Source organism: Pygoscelis adeliae, unplaced genomic scaffold (assembly GCF_000699105.1).
Source record: "Pygoscelis adeliae isolate BGI_AS28 unplaced genomic scaffold, ASM69910v1 Scaffold244, whole genome shotgun sequence".
In the NCBI taxonomy this organism is placed as follows: domain Eukaryota; kingdom Metazoa; phylum Chordata; class Aves; order Sphenisciformes; family Spheniscidae; genus Pygoscelis; species Pygoscelis adeliae.
The window spans coordinates 182251-196235 of record NW_008824648.1 but is presented as its reverse complement, the minus strand read 5'-3'; the positions used below and the strand labels follow the sequence as shown (position 1 = coordinate 196235).

Below are 13985 nucleotides of genomic sequence, written 5' to 3'. Positions count from 1 at the left end.
TAATAAAATGGAGAAACAAGACCCGTAGCTGTTCCTAAAATTAGGGCACACTTGCATTCAATTTTTATGTTCACAGCTTGTTTATGAGAAGCCTCCTGTGTTTTAATCCCAGCTGTCTTCATAGTTCAGCTTTGAACTAGTCCTTTAACTTCTGTATGGTTAGTGGGTTTTTTGCTGTGTAGAGAAGGTAGAAATACTTGCTTCCCACAGCAAGGCATTGCTAGGCTTGCTTTATGTCAAACATTGTAGGCGAGTTAAGTGCAGAATGATGTGGCTCTGAGCTGTTTGTGCTATTGCCAGCTTGCTTTGCTGAATTTTCAGCCTATGCTATTTTTGTCCGTAGATGCATTGCTCAGGAATGGCCTGGCATCCAGAAGTTGCAACCCAGCTAGTCCTTTCCTCTGAGGATGACCGCTTGCCAGTGATCCAAATATGGGACTTACGTTTTGCTACCTCTCCTTTGAGCCAACTGGAAGGGCACACAAGGTGAGGGCCTGCTTGTTGTGTTGCCTTTTCAAGGATCTCCATCTTTAAAAGGCAGACATCTGGGAGACCGGACTTAGGAGAACTATGATTTTTTGCTAGGCCTGCTTTGTTTCACAGATGAATCTGGTTGAGGGTAGAGATGAGAACTAGCATTTCTGAGCTTAAGTGCTGGTGCATGCTGCTTTCTTGGTGACAGGGTGGGAGAGTGGACTGGCTATGAAATATGACTGATTTCTTTCTGTTCTATTTTAGGGGAGTTCTCTCTGTCTCTTGGTGCCAGGCTGACCCTGAACTGCTGTTGAGTAGTGCCAAAGACAACCGGATCTTATGCTGGAACCCAAGTATGGGGGAGGTACATAACCACAGCTATAAGTACACATGGTCTGCTTTATAGAGCTGTGTGCTACGCTATGTGTGTATCCCTTCTCTGTATCCCGGTGGAGTGCCGATGTAATTTCCTCCAGTACATCTTCTGCACTCTTCCTGTCTGGAGTGAATGAGAGTGTTGTCCATTTCCAGACTGAAAACAACAGAGACAGGCAGAGATTTTCTCTGATATATCTGCATCCAGAGGTCATAGAGGGAAGAAAGCTTTAACTAAAAACTAGTTTCAGCTAATTATGATTACTTTTGCTATGTTCACGTGTGTAGTGTTCTCTGTGTCCGTTTGTTTCTTCTTCTTCTGCTAGGGTCGTAAGTTTTTTGGGGGGAAACTTGAAGGAGAATGAGGACCATTTGTTAGGGCCATTGAGAGGGGAACAATGTAATTAAATACATGTGTAAACTTTATTCATAGTACAGTGGTTTCACATGTATGTGCTTATCTAGTCATGTATCTCAAAATTACCGTCTTTGAAATATTTAGGTATCACCTGAATTAAAATAGGACTGTGTAAAAAAATTTTCTGCACACCTACTCATTCAATGCTGAATTTTTGGGTAAAACTGAATTTTGAACTTTGAACAAAATTCACACAGTTGATCTTGATGATAGTATGGAGAAAGTACTTTAACAATACTGTACAAAGTCCAGCTGGGAGCCCCAGGCTGGGTTCGTTTCATGGGACAATTTCACTTAGCTGACCCCCTTTGCCTTGGAGGCATGGAAAAAATTAATTCATTTTCATAAAATGCATGGAATGCTGCTGCTGTGGTTTCATGGGATTTGACACTCACTCTGTACAGATGTCTAGTGGTTAGAAGAGAATCAGACTCTGAAACATTGTTGATGTTTAATTTTTACAAAAGTCTTTTCACTGTGTTTTAGCGGAAAAATGTAAAACAACAATTTTAGTGCAGCTGGTTCATCTTTATGCATGCTGCTGTAGATTTGCAGAGTCCAAATTCAAGTTAGACATTCATGCACAAAGTATTGTTAGGGGGCTGTTCTTGACTTGGTATCAATGAACAGAAAATTTTCAGGTGATACAAAAATTGGGAAGGTTTTCAGTAGTAAGGACAGTACAGTTATACAGAATGGCTGATCTGGTAAGTTTGGGGGAAGGGTTGCTTTCTTTGTTTTTTGGGGATGTTTGGGGTTTTTGGTTTTTGTTGTTTTTTTGGTTTGTTTTTTTTTTTAATTTAGCAATCTAGATTTTAATATAAGTAAATGCAAGGTTTCATACCTAGGAACAGAAAACACAGATCGTGTTCCCGTAGAGAAGGAAGCTGTGATTCTCTGTGCTTTGTGCCTGTGAGGCATAAAGGAAATCTTTTCATTTTACAAACTGGAGGTTCAAAGTCAAGGCTGTGTTAGTGAGTTGCCCAACATCAGGGAGGAAGTCCGTGACTGGGCTATGAATTGAACTTTGGATTTTTGAGTGCTGGACCAGAAACTTGTTGGCTGCAATATCCTTCATAGTTCATCTGTAGCTATTACGGACCTCTTTTGTTGTTCTACTTCTTTCTGTAGGCTTTTATTTTCCTTGTCAAATTTGTTATTCCAGACTATTCTTTCTGTTTACATGTTCTTGCTCATGACACCTTCTTGCCTTTTGGCTCCTGTTTTTCTTGTGTTGTTTTCTGGTGTGTCTCCCTTGGTTAACAGCAGGTGCGATGATACTATAGTACTCTGATACAGTAGTACTTAGAAAGCAGATCAAAACTGACTTGTTGCTTTTGGATTTTGTTCTACAATCAGAATCCTATTGTATAGCAGCTTTCTGTGGCTTTCTGCTGCTTGGGCTCAACGTGCTATGACTTGGTTGCAAATGTGTCCTTCAAGAAGCAAAAATAAGAAACTTGTATACAATAGTGATATGTAAATAAAACGTGACACACTTGCTGTTGGCAAGTAATTTGGGGAAAGCAGGGGACTATTCATGTTGTGCTTCTGCCTTCTCTCTTTCTGTGATAGGTGGTTTACGAGTTGCCCATTCGGAGTCAGTGGTGCTTTGATGTCCAGTGGTGTCCTAGGAATCCTTCAGTCTTCTCTGCTGCCACTTTTGATGGGTGGATCAACATTTATTCTGTTATGGGTGGGAACTTAGAAGCTCAGCAGAAGACACAGGCTGACAAGGTAAAGTCCTGTGAACATGGTACGGCTTGACAGATTGGCAGTTACCTGACTTCTGAGCACATTAGAAGTGCACATGTATAACAGTATGATTTTTACACAATGCAGTCTGTCCCACCCACCAGGACGTATAGCTGTATGGTGTGGGAACCAGAAGCTACCTGTGTGGGGACTTAATATCCACCAAGTCCCAAAGGGACTACGTTGCCTCTTGACAAAGGTGTCTCAGTATTTCTTGTAAAATTCATTAAAGTGTGTAAAGAGAACCAAGATCAAGTGTAGTTTTAATGTTATATATATTTTATGGTTATTACTACTAGACTGAAAATAAAGCAGCACACCTGTTAGAGCAACAAGCTTCTCTTATCATTAGGTTAAAATTAAATACATTGATACTAATTAATACGATACGTTATTCTTTATCAGTTCAGAAGAGAATTTTAAAAAGTAGCTTATAAGCCACTATTAGCAATTTTCCTCAAGTCAATTGACTATAACTTGGAGCATGTTAATATTTTGATACTGAAACCCATTACTTAGCCAATGAATAGATTGGCAAACTCTGAACAGATTAAATGTCAGTACTGTCTAAAATTTTAGTTTTAATCTGGTGTCTAGTCTTTTAATTCCCTCCCTCTCTCCCAGCCAACAAATGCCTTACAATACAGATTTTAAGAGAATACGTATGAGCTGGCTTAAGTGTTATTTATATAGTCATTTACAGCTGACTGAGTTCAGCTTCATAGGATTTGCAAGAGACAGAAAATACTTTATCAGGCAACAGCTGTAGGAGATTAAGGATTTATTTAACCCATGGAGAATTTTCTTTCTGTGCATTCTTCATGTGCATACGCCACACTTCCATTGTTCAAAATTGTAGAACAGTAGGGTAGAATAACTCCTAGATAAATAGAATAACAAGTAAGAACACAAATAGGAGGAGATAATGACAGTTATGGAGGTGGGGAGTTCATGACCAAGAGGTCTCTTTCCTCTGGATTCCGTGGTATCAGGACCGAAACTCTGTTGAAGACGTGGTGGTTGATGTTAGTGGTACCCTGGTAGTGTGTATTTATTTTTTGAAGGTTTAGGGTGATTGATCTGTTAGGTCTAAGCTGTTCCTCCAGGAAATGGTCTGTCTTTGGAATTGGTTTCCCCTCAAGAAAGACTTGAAAGACAAAACATGTAGGTCTTGCCTGTGATTCTTTGTTTGGCAACCTTAGCTTGATTAGCCTTACGCTGCTTCCTTTCAGGTATGCTGGTCGGCTGTATTTTGTAGCTATGCCCTATGGTCCAGTCAAACTTGAACAGGGTTACCTTTAGCAAACAACAAATCTATGCCAACAATGTTAAAAATTAAGAATGCTTGTGAACAGCATTATATGTATGCTCACTGACTTCCTAAATGTCAGAAATCCAGATCAGGGGCTACTTTTGACACTCACTTGTCTAGGCAAGAAAGTCTGGAGACGTTATTTCAGCAGCCTCATCTGAGCTATAAAAGCTTGAGACAGTCCTTAAAACTAGCCCATTTGAAAGACCCCAGCAACAGAAAGGGAGTCAGCTTTCCTTTGTGAACAAAACAAGAAATGAGTTGGACAACTTTTGACCATATGTTGTCACTGTCTTGCATAAAACAAGTAATTTTGTAACTCCTGTGTTTATGAGCTGGGTGCTAGGCCAAGCAGTGTTTGTTAGGGAATTTGCATCTTGCTAAGGAAAAACTACTTGAAAATCTCTCAAGGTGAAGCTTTCTTGAGAAATAATTTCTGGAACTGTTTGGAAATACCATTTGTCTCACATAGGGGCTTGGTGGTATTCCAGGGAGAGGTGCTGTAATAGCCTCTTTCTTCATCAGCGAGGAAAGTAACTAATTACTAAGCAATAGTTTTTTGTGCTTATTCCGTACAGAGAGGAATTGAATTATATGTTATTCCTTTCTCCATCTGATTCTAGATCTCTTCCTCCTTCAATAACCTGGATCCCTTTGGCACAGGACAGACCCTTCCTCCTCTGCAAGTGCCAGAACAAGTAGCTCAGACCACCTTGATTCCACCATTAAAAAAGCCACCCAAGTGGATTCGCAGACCTGTGGGGGTTTCATTTGCAGTAAGTGAATGGAGCATCCTTAGCTTAAAATGCAATAGATGTGTTGTCTTGTGACACAATCCATTTCTTTTGCTAGAGAAACCTTTATCTTTCTGTTGCTATTGTTTTAATGCCTGTTTAAGGTGCAGTGAGCGAAGGTCTTTTGCTCAACATTCAGATGTATTTCCAACAAGAAAGAGTCCTGTAGCAGAGAATGGGAGGTTGTAAGTAGGAGTTAACAAAGCTAAGGAAGCTGTCCTTGTAGGCTGTGACATGCATTCCCATTCTCTTCTTTCTCCTTCCTATCCAGGTATTTAATTTTCTTCGCCTCTTTGCTCCTAAATTGAAAGGCTGAATTGTTCTTTTAGCCTGTGGCTTGATTTGTTCTCTGCCTGTTTAGTGCCTGCCATTCGTATGATAGTTTTTATCATTGCAGCCTGCTTCTCCATGTCAGAAAAGAACAAACAGTTCCAAATGGTACTTTTTCCTCTGTGCCTCTCTGGCATTTGCAATTGGCTAGGCCTGATAGTGCATACACAAGTGTCATGGTTATCAGCCTTCAGCTGAAGGGCTTGTGATGTGAACTCCCTCAAAGTCCCTACCATCCATACACATGAAACTGTTTGGGTTCCTTGTGATCACAGCTGGAGCTTGAGTCCGCCTTGCTAAATGAAGGGCTAAGTGAGTTGCTTTTACCTTCGTTTATAAGAATGCTTACTGTGTCTCCCTCTGTTTTTCTCAGTTTGGAGGAAAACTGATTACCTTTGGTCTTACCAAAGCTCCTGGACAGCAAATGCAGCAGACTTATCCACACCAGGTGTTCATCAGTCAAGTCACTACTGAAACTGAATTCCTGCTCCGATCCAGAGAACTGCAGATGGCCTTGCAGTCAGGGAACCTCCTTGATTACTGCCAGGGCAAGATCCACACAGCCAAGCTGCCATTTGATGAGAATCTTTGGAACTTCTTGAAGGTAGGATGGCTGTGGTGAAAACACAGAGGTCAATTCTTTTACGGTCCACATAATGAATGTGTTCATTATGGTCCTCTCTAGCCTTTTATATTCCTGTTCTTTAAGATATAAAATGGAACTGAATAGACAAGTAACTAACTAGCCTAAAGAAAAGTTTTTGCAGGTGAGGTCTTGGAGGTTGTCTTATTTTTCAGTAGGAATGGTCTTTTCAGTGGACTCGTTTGGGCTTCCTGTCAAGGTGCTAAACAGGATTTTCTCATCTCAACCCACTGCCAAGCTATATCTGCCTGTTACCGGTGGAGCTCTACCGTTGTTATTTCTCAAGGCAAAGTCCAAATGGGCAATGAGATTCCCCAGTAATAAGGGAGAGCGCTGCGGTGGCATGAGGACTGACTGTAGCCCTACGTAGGACAATGGTTTCATTGACAATTTGGTAATATGTCAATGAAATTGACATATTTCATTGACCTATTACCATGTCAATAGTAATATGAGGGTTCAGTAATGAGGAGTGGCCGCCCTTCTGGAGAGGCAGGGCTTAGCCTTGGTAGTGGTTTACAGACACTCATAGGCAAACTGTGTGTGGGGCGAAATACTGGGGTCTTTTCCATAGTATTACATTTGCATGGGGAATCATATCTCTTGAATAGGATGGCCAGGTGTTGTCTAGGTGGTGACAGTAGTCTCCATTGCAAGGGTCATTGCAACAATGTCTTCAGCTGCATTGGATGAGATACGTTGAACTGTTGTTCCAGTGAATTTTTATAATCCAGCTGGCCCATGGTCCTGTGAGACCACTCCAGCACATACAAGATCTATTACTATTGATTGTCTTAAACTACAAACCAAGCTTCTGTACAAAAGACTGTCCTGCATGACCATTTCTGCATCTGCAAGAACAGTTTCTACTGACTGTTTACAAGTGCCTTATCCATGTACGGTTTGATCAGTTCTGTAGCAGGAACAGCCTGGGACTTACTGAGACGGACAGATTCTCCTTGCAGAATGTTAATCACGCATTAAAGCATACAAATAGCACCTATCAATTAGGCTGCGTGCAGCCTGTGGGAATCGCTGGGACTGTCTGAAATCCCCACCCAGGGAGCTTCTGTAACAATTAGTTAACTAATTTTTGTGAAGCCAGCTAGGAGTTCAGGCAACCACCTTATCTCAGTTTCATCCGGACTCAAATCAGTCCATTGTCCCTGTGCAGAGATTAGCTTGGCAATTCCTAGACCATCCAGGGAATTAATGGCCAAGTACACTAGGTATGCATACAGTCATAGCCCTGATACGCAGTTGTACCTCAATTGTAACTGTTGTGACAAACTTGAATTTCACCCTTTTGTTATGATTATAACTTAAATTCCATAGATTTTCCCACAGTAGTCATTAGGTGGATGTGTCATAGTTGAGTTCCTTATCTATAAACTGAACTCTAAACTTTGCTGCTACCAGAAGCAGCCAACTGTTGGCAGTGTGTAGATGTCTAGGATTTTACATATTTTCTTGTCTTTTTAATATCCTTTGGGACTCAGGTGAATCTGGAGCAGGAGTCCAGGACTAAACTCCTCAAGCTGCTGGGCTACAGTAAAGAGGAACTGCAAAAAAAGGTAAAGGGTCTTTCCAATAGAGACAAACCTTTACAGGACTAAAGCTGCTGCAGGAGAGTTGTAGGGTCCCTACTGGAAATGAGTAAGTGATCTGACAGCACACAAAAGACCAAACCGTATGAAATTTCAGCTGAGAGGCACCTCAAGTACCCTCCATTAAAAAGGAAATATGGGCACTTGTAAGGGTATAACTGTAGCTGTACTGGATCAAACCAAAGGGGTCTTGAGCCCAGTTATCTTGCTTCCAGTTGTTGGTGTCTGGGAAGTGTATAACAACAGTGGAGTTGTGAGAGCTTCTTTTAGCATCCAGCGCTCTGCATCTCGGGGGATTCCTCAGCCAGGAAGAAGGTGACAGATGAAGACAGTTTGGCATAGCACTGATGGAGCTGCAGGGGAGGAAACTCTTGCAGCAGCATGGACGATGCTCTGAAAAGGATAAATAACCTCTGATAGGCAGCCAGCCAGGAATAGGGAGAGGTGGAACTTTTCAAACAGGTGAAAGAGCCAGGGGAATTGTGTCTGGGTCTTGCCAGTCACTTGGTGGCTTTGCTGCCTGGGTGTTTAACTTTGATAGGGGCTTCACTACGTGCATGTCTGTTACTTTTCTAGATCGCCTCATGTTTGAGTAATGGGATCCCAGATAAACAGCCCCTTCCTGAGGCAGATGAGACAAACACTGCACAGCCAGATCAGGTATGTCCTGTACATCCAGCCAGCCTGGGAGAGCAGTGGAGGGCAGAATGAACAGCAAGGTTTAATTCCAGCCACAAGTTGTTGGGCTCAATGCAGGCATTGCAGAGGGCAGTTCACAGGCCTGTCAGACCCTCACAGGGTCAAACTAAATGATCATAGCAGTCCCTTCTGGCTTTAAAGCAAATCAGCAAATGATGAAAGATGGACTCCTGTCTGTTAACACTGCAAGAAGGCTTGCTTCACCAGTGCTGATTTCTTCAGTGACAGAATTAGCCTCACTTCATCTTAACTTTATGCTACAGTTTTGGATTTCCTCTGTGAAGCTTCTGCTGTGGTATTTCTTTTGCATTTCTTTCCTTTTCACCTCTATCCTTTGAAATGTATTCTCACATGATTTTGGGATGTCCATCTTCAGATGCCTTCCAAGGCCTGGTTCACCATGCACTGTGAATTTTGCTCTTCTAAGGTATCTAAAACTGCTATCCTCAAATTAGTAATCTTCACAAACCTTAAACACTGGCTGAGATATTCTAGGGGTAGCAATTGTGTCCTGCATTCCAATAGACCACCAAGCATGGCTGTGATCCTACGTGTTAGTTACAGATATCACTTGCTGGGCTTGTCCCTCTTCCATCCAAAATTGTTCAGCTTGCTCAAGAGCTGGCAGTTGAGTTGATGAATGCTGGCAAGCAATACTGTTGGCATTGCATGTCTTATACCATCCTAAGCTTTGTCAATAGCAGTATTGCTCTTGTTGCTGCCCTGGTGAAACTGTGCAGGTTGATAGAGCAGTGACAGGAGGCATGGTGGGTTTCCAAGTTGAAATCACATTTATATGAGCATGCCCAACCAAATGGGGAGCAGCCCCATCCCACTCTGTAATCCACTAAACTGTTTTGGATAGGATCTGTGTGTTCAATGAATTAATTAACCTCTTGCACTCTTTGCACAGCTTTTGATAAATTCCAGTGATGATGTAGCTGCTGTTTCCTCCTCTTCAGCCTTTTTTGACAACCTCATCCCACAGAATATGAGCACATTGGAGATTCCTGTCACAGAAGGTCTGTTACATGAAGTGTGTTTCTGCCCTCTTAGGAAAAGGGGAGAGGAGGGAAAACCAGAAAATTAGAGAGACCAGGAAGAATCTGGTCCACTCCAGCAGATGGATACTTTTAAAACACACGGCACCTCCCAGTGTCATACAGCATATCTCAGCATTGTGCAGAGAAATACTCTGCATACGTAAAAGACCCATTAAAAATTTAAGAGAATCTTCTAGATGATGGAAGACTTACAGTCAAGTCAGTGTTTTTTTTTTTAAAGTGCAAAACCTGATTTGGGTTTCCAAATTTTTTTTTAGCTGGGCTTCCATATGTTATTGTTTTTTACCGCCTACTCTTTAAAACAAGCATCAGTGCATCTGGATGATGCCCCTATGGGTTGACTCTGCTTCTCACCTCTGTAGATACGGATGGACTCATCAGCCAAGCCCTTTTGTTGGGGAATTTTGAGGGTGCAGTGGAGCTGTGCATGAGAGCAGAGCGCTTTGCTGATGCCATCATCTTAGCTATAGCTGGTGGGGAGAACCTCCTAAAGGAAACCCAGAAGCGCTACTTTGCCAAGCGGAAGACAAAACTCTCCCTGGTAAGTGACAGTTTTGTGTACCCACGGCACAGGGGAAGGTGTGCGATATCTTTGCAAATGTTTGTCTGAATATATGTGGAAATACTTTGGCAGGAAGTAGAATGTCAGCAGAATCTGTGCATCTCCTCTTGACTTGACATTTACTCTAATATCTATCGTAGTTTTATGGCAACTTCATGTTGCCCACCTAGAATGTCTGTGTTCTCTGTTCCTTTTTTTTTTTTTTAATCTAATGGTTTCTGCCTCAGCTCCCTGTGCTTGTAACCTGTGGAGCATACGGCCCCTTTACAGCTCAGCTAGGAAGGTCATAGCTTATTAATTTACAAATGGGGAAGCATAACAGGGGTTGGGATATCCTAACACTATATATCCCAGTCATTGATACTAGCTGCTCTGAAACAGAATATGTGTTAGATAGATCTTTAGTCTTGCCTGGTGCGGCTGTTTCCATATTCTCTTAAGTGCTTTGTTGGGCTTTTCTACTTTCTTTAGAGGCATCGTGTTCCAACTGCTGTTAACATTGGGATGCTGGGATTGGTGGACCTTAACGTACAGTGAGGTAGTTGCTGCATAGTGGGAAGTGTGCCTGAAAGTGAGCTACCCTGTGGATGCACTTGCTTAAGCAGTCAGCTTATCTTTGTGTTCAGTGATTGACAGGCCTTCTGCTTCCCTTACAGCTGCTTTCCTCCATTGTGCAGCAGAACTGGCAAGATATTGTTTGCACGTGTGATCTACAGAGCTGGAAGGAGGCACTGGCCATCTTGTTAACATATTCAAAGCATGAGGACTATACCCAGCTCTGTGGTATGCAGCATACTATGTTTTGATACGATTTCCGTCAAAGGAGGGCACCTCTGGACTGCTTACAGAAAGAAGTGGATACAGTTGAGGAAGGAAAGCACTCCTTACTCATTACAGCTAGCTGGAACTTATTAAATAAGTGTGGACTGTTGAGTTAGGAGAATGATAGATGCACACCGTAGCTGAGAATCATGGTGTAAAGTTATATATGCTAATATTTCCTGTCACCTCTACCAATACCATGGAAAAAATAGGATAGGCACTAGGCTGAGACACTAAGAGGGTGATATTTATTATTTTATTCCTGGGAGAAAGGGATTTCCTTGACAGTAAAAGGTCAGGTGGCTTCACTCCATCTGAAAGAGGTTTACCCTTCCAGCACATTCCCCTCCCTTTTAAGCTCAGAAACAGGGGTTAATGAATGTTTGATGGCTTCAGTAGTTTCCTCAGTCCTGTTGATAGTCCAACATGCTCAGCAACTGGTTGTTCTGAGAGTCAGAGTTAGGGGGCAATCTAGTGACTGAATCTGATGAAGTTACTCATGCTGCTTAGCTGGGAACTATCTCCTGGCTGACGGGAACAGCTAAGTGCTGTTGGAGAAATGCCAGCACTTTATACAAGTAAGATGACACAACTTGAAATGCAAGAAAACATGATATCTTTTACAGACCAAATTGTAGGGGTGGAAAGTGGCTGTGGAGGTGGTGATAGTGAGATAGCTCCAGCTCACCTTTACCTCCTAGCATTTGCTAAACATTGACAACTACCAGATTACTATCTGTCCCTGGTACTGGACACTACTGTTGCCTGGAGATTCCCACACCTCTTTGGAAAAAAAAGCATTGGATTTTTTCACTGAATTAATCTGTCACTTTTAAGGGTTTTTCTTTCTCTTATATTGCTGGGCAGACATACGAAAATTGGCAGATGTATTAAAAAAATACTTATTTTTTCAACCAAGTTGGCTTTGGGATTCCTTAGTGATGCCCATTTCTCTGTGTTATCCAAGAATTGTACAACGAAGCTGGTGAAGGGTCTAGAGAGCAAGTCTTATAAGGAGCGGCTGAGGGAACTGGGGTTGTTTAGCCTGGAGAAAAGGAGGCTGAGGGGAGACCTCATCGCTCTCTACAACTACCTGAAAGGAGGTTGTAGCAAGGTGGGTGTTGGTCTCTTTTCCCAAGTAGCAAGTGATAGGACGAGAGGAAACGGCCTCAAGTTGCACCAGGGGAGGTTTAGATAGAATATTAGGAAAAATTTCTTCACTGAAAGGGTTATCAAGCACTGGAGCAGGCTGCCCAGGGAAGTGGTTGAGTCACCATCCCTGGAGGTATTTAAAAGACGTGTAGATGTGGCACTTAGAGAATGTGGTTTAGTGGGACTTGGCAGTGTTAAGTTTACGGTTGGACTTGATGATCTTAAAGGTCTTTTCCAACCTAAATGATTCTATGATTCTAATTAGGTGCAAGTCCAAAGCTGTCAACACCTTTTCATGCCAAGCCAGAGTAGGATTGCTAAGAGATGAGCACTGGGGCTAATGAGCTCTTCAAAAAGAGAGTGTTAAATGTTGGCTGTATTTCTTCCTCTCTAGACATGCTGGGTGCCCGGCTAGAGTTGGAGGGAGATGCAGCCCTGTCCAATGATGCCTGCCTCTGCTATATCTCATCAGGCAATGTGGAGAGGTTGGTGGAATGCTGGGTAAAAAACCATGAGACTTCGTCACCCCTTGCCCTGCAGGTACAGGTGCTATAATGTTGGTTTGACTCCTCTTTAGGCCAGTCTGGTAGCCCTGATCTGTTTGCATTATCCTGTCAAACAGAGTATCTGGCTTCCAGCAAACAGTGGAGACGAGTTCATAGTCACCAAGGTATCTCCTTCTAGCCTGGATTACGGGCTTACATCTAAAGGAGGCTTGTACTCTTAAATGTTAAGGGTTTGTGTATTTAGAGAGTACTGATTACACTGCACATAAACCCAGCCATGGACGGGAGTTACGGCCTACCTGCCTGTCTTTGTATACTGATGTCATCTCTGAGCTTCCTTTTAGTCAGGGAAGTTTAGACTGTTCCTGTTTCCTTACTGGTAGTTGCCTGGGAGTACATTTGCTGCTGTGCTTATCATGTCTAACTGTAATGCTCCAGTTATCTGGCTGTACCTTCAGAACAGCCTCTGGCAAAATAAAATAAAGTCTAGACTGTATTATTCCCACTGCAAGTAGAATGATCATGTATGGGAAGTCACAGCTTGCAGATGAATCAGGGCTTCTAAGTTAGTGTTGTTACCTACCTGTTACACTTAAACCAGTCCTGGCTAAGTCACTAACCCCTGTTGTGTCCATCACTTGCTAGAATGAACTAGACAATTCTTCCACTCAGATATCTGCAGAAAATGCCCTCTGCTACAGAGTTCCCTGGTTTTGCAACCCCACTAGTAAATAACAGCAACAAAAAGGCATCTTCAGCATTCCTGGTTTTGTTTGAAACTGGCCTTCTCCCAGTTATCAGTTATCAGCCAGTGATGCATGTATCATTCTACAGATATAAACATTAATTTGATTTCTAGGAGTTGAAGGAGCTTTGAATAACTAAAAACCTTCTGGTCTGTGTTTCAGCAGTAGTAGTTTTTCCTAGTGAATTTCTCCTGGTATGGTTTTAATCCTTCCTTTTCCAAGCTGATAGCTTGTAACTCGTAGAGTTACAGTAGTAATCTTCCTAGTAAAAAGATCACAGTTGATTGAAATGTCCTTGTGGCTTCTGACTTTCTTTTTTCCCTTACCATAAAAGTAGCGGTGTCGGGGTTTGCTTCCTGGTTCCTGTTTTTTCTCCACGGAGTGAACCTGAGGAAATGGTCATCAGTGCTAGTATCTGGTGCAGAGTGGAGTAACTTCCGTTCACATTGGACCCGATGTCAGCTGAAAGTGGGGAGAGCCATCTGGTATTGTCTCAGGATGAGATGGACCAGTAAAGCAAGTCAGATTCTGAGTGGTCTATTTCTTCCCTCCCCCTGGCTTATTCAGGATCTCATAGAGAAGGTGATGGTGCTGAGCAGGTCCATTGAGATGCTCCGAGGCACAGCAGGACCAGCGCCAGGCCCAGTCTTGGCAGAACGAATCACCCAATATGCCAGTCTCCTGGCATCACAAGGATGCTTGGCAGCTGCAATGAATTACCTACCC

At 42.5% G+C, this 13985-nt stretch overlaps 1 protein-coding gene across 1 annotated transcript in view; it reads left to right on the top strand.

The window, feature by feature from the left end:
* The window catches only part of SEC31B (SEC31 homolog B (S. cerevisiae)), a 31854-nt gene that overhangs the window by 6261 nt on the left and 11608 nt on the right, over window positions 1-13985 (top strand). Inside the window, exons 6-17 of the mRNA XM_009322396.1 lie at window positions 344-486; window positions 739-838; window positions 2843-3004; window positions 4958-5110; window positions 5832-6062; window positions 7601-7675; window positions 8285-8368; window positions 9321-9429; window positions 9834-10012; window positions 10690-10816; window positions 12402-12547; window positions 13827-13984. Coding sequence (XP_009320671.1) covers window positions 344-486; window positions 739-838; window positions 2843-3004; window positions 4958-5110; window positions 5832-6062; window positions 7601-7675; window positions 8285-8368; window positions 9321-9429; window positions 9834-10012; window positions 10690-10816; window positions 12402-12547; window positions 13827-13984 — 1667 coding nt within the window. The remainder of the gene's footprint in view (window positions 1-343; window positions 487-738; window positions 839-2842; window positions 3005-4957; window positions 5111-5831; window positions 6063-7600; window positions 7676-8284; window positions 8369-9320; window positions 9430-9833; window positions 10013-10689; window positions 10817-12401; window positions 12548-13826; window position 13985) is intronic.